At 61.9% G+C, this 1,077-nt stretch overlaps 1 protein-coding gene across 1 annotated transcript; it reads right to left on the reverse strand.

Annotated features, from left to right (window-relative positions):
* Positions 1–3: 3 nt before the first annotated feature.
* On the reverse strand, positions 4–989 carry LOC104127694 (tubulin beta chain; the record flags this gene model as incomplete). The annotated part of the gene is made up of 3 exons (XM_035895892.1): positions 877–989; positions 482–592; positions 4–272 (listed from the first exon to the last, which is right to left on the reverse strand). Coding segments are annotated over exons 2-3 (330 nt in total), but the record flags the coding sequence as incomplete, so codon positions are not given.
* Positions 990–1,077: the final 88 nt, after the last annotated feature.

Below are 1,077 nucleotides of genomic sequence, written 5' to 3' on the forward strand. Positions count from 1 at the left end.
GTAGGGCTCCACCACCGTGTCCGACACCTTGGGCGAGGGCATGACGCTGAAGGTGTTCATGATGCGGTCGGGGTACTCCTCGCGGATCTTGCTGATGAGGAGGGTGCCCATGCCAGAGCCCGTGCCGCCGCCCAGCGAGTGGGTCAACTGGAAGCCCTGGAGGCAGTCACAGCTCTCCGACTCCTTCCTCACCACATCCAGGACAGAGTCCACCAGCTCGGCGCCTTCCGTGTAGTGACCCTTGGCCCAGTTGTTGCCAGCCCCGCTCTGACCTAGAGGGCAGACCAGAAGCGAGGCGCCGCGTTAGCGCCCCGGGGAGCAACAGAGACGACCCCGCTCCTCCTGCCCCACGGGGCTCGCTTCCACCCCCACCACGGTCTTGGGATTTGGTCCCCCCAGGTCACCTGCACACTCTCTCTCTGGGACCTTGCTCCGCACGGAGCTCCCGCTTCAGGACTCCTCCCATCCCACGCTCACTCACCAAAGACAAAGTTGTCGGGACGGAAGATCTGTCCAAAGGGGCCGGAGCGCACCGAGTCCATGGTGCCGGGCTCCAGGTCCACCAGGATGGCGCGGGGGACGTACTTGTTACCTGCAGGAGGAACCAGCACCGGCGTTACCGCCCTGCAGCCAGCCCCAGGGGAGCCCAGCCCCAGGGGAGCCCCGCCACGCTCCCTTCCGCCTCCCCGCATTTCACCAGAGAGACACGCTGTCTTGTTCAAGACTACTCTGTTATCAGAGCCGTTCTGAGAACAAAGCTGTCGGAGGTGCCACTGGCAGATGACAGCTCTTGTTCAGGGATTTTTCCAGCCTCAATGAACTGGCATGTCTGCCCCGTTTGTTTAAGGACGCCTGAGGAGAGAGACAGACACTTACCAGCGGCTTCATTGTAGTAGACGTTGATCCTCTCCAGCTGCAGGTCGCTGTCCCCATGGTAGCTGCCCGTGGGGTCGATGCCGTGCTCATCACTGATGACCTCCCAGAACTAGAAGAGATTTTTGGAAGAGGGCAATTATTAACGGCAGCTGGCCAGTGCCAGTCAGACACACCAGCACCGCTTGTGCGTGCGGTGGCCCT

Source organism: Egretta garzetta, unplaced genomic scaffold (genome assembly GCF_000687185.1).
Source record: "Egretta garzetta isolate BGI_Z169 unplaced genomic scaffold, ASM68718v1 scaffold246, whole genome shotgun sequence".
In the NCBI taxonomy this organism is placed as follows: Eukaryota; Metazoa; Chordata; class Aves; order Pelecaniformes; family Ardeidae; genus Egretta; species Egretta garzetta.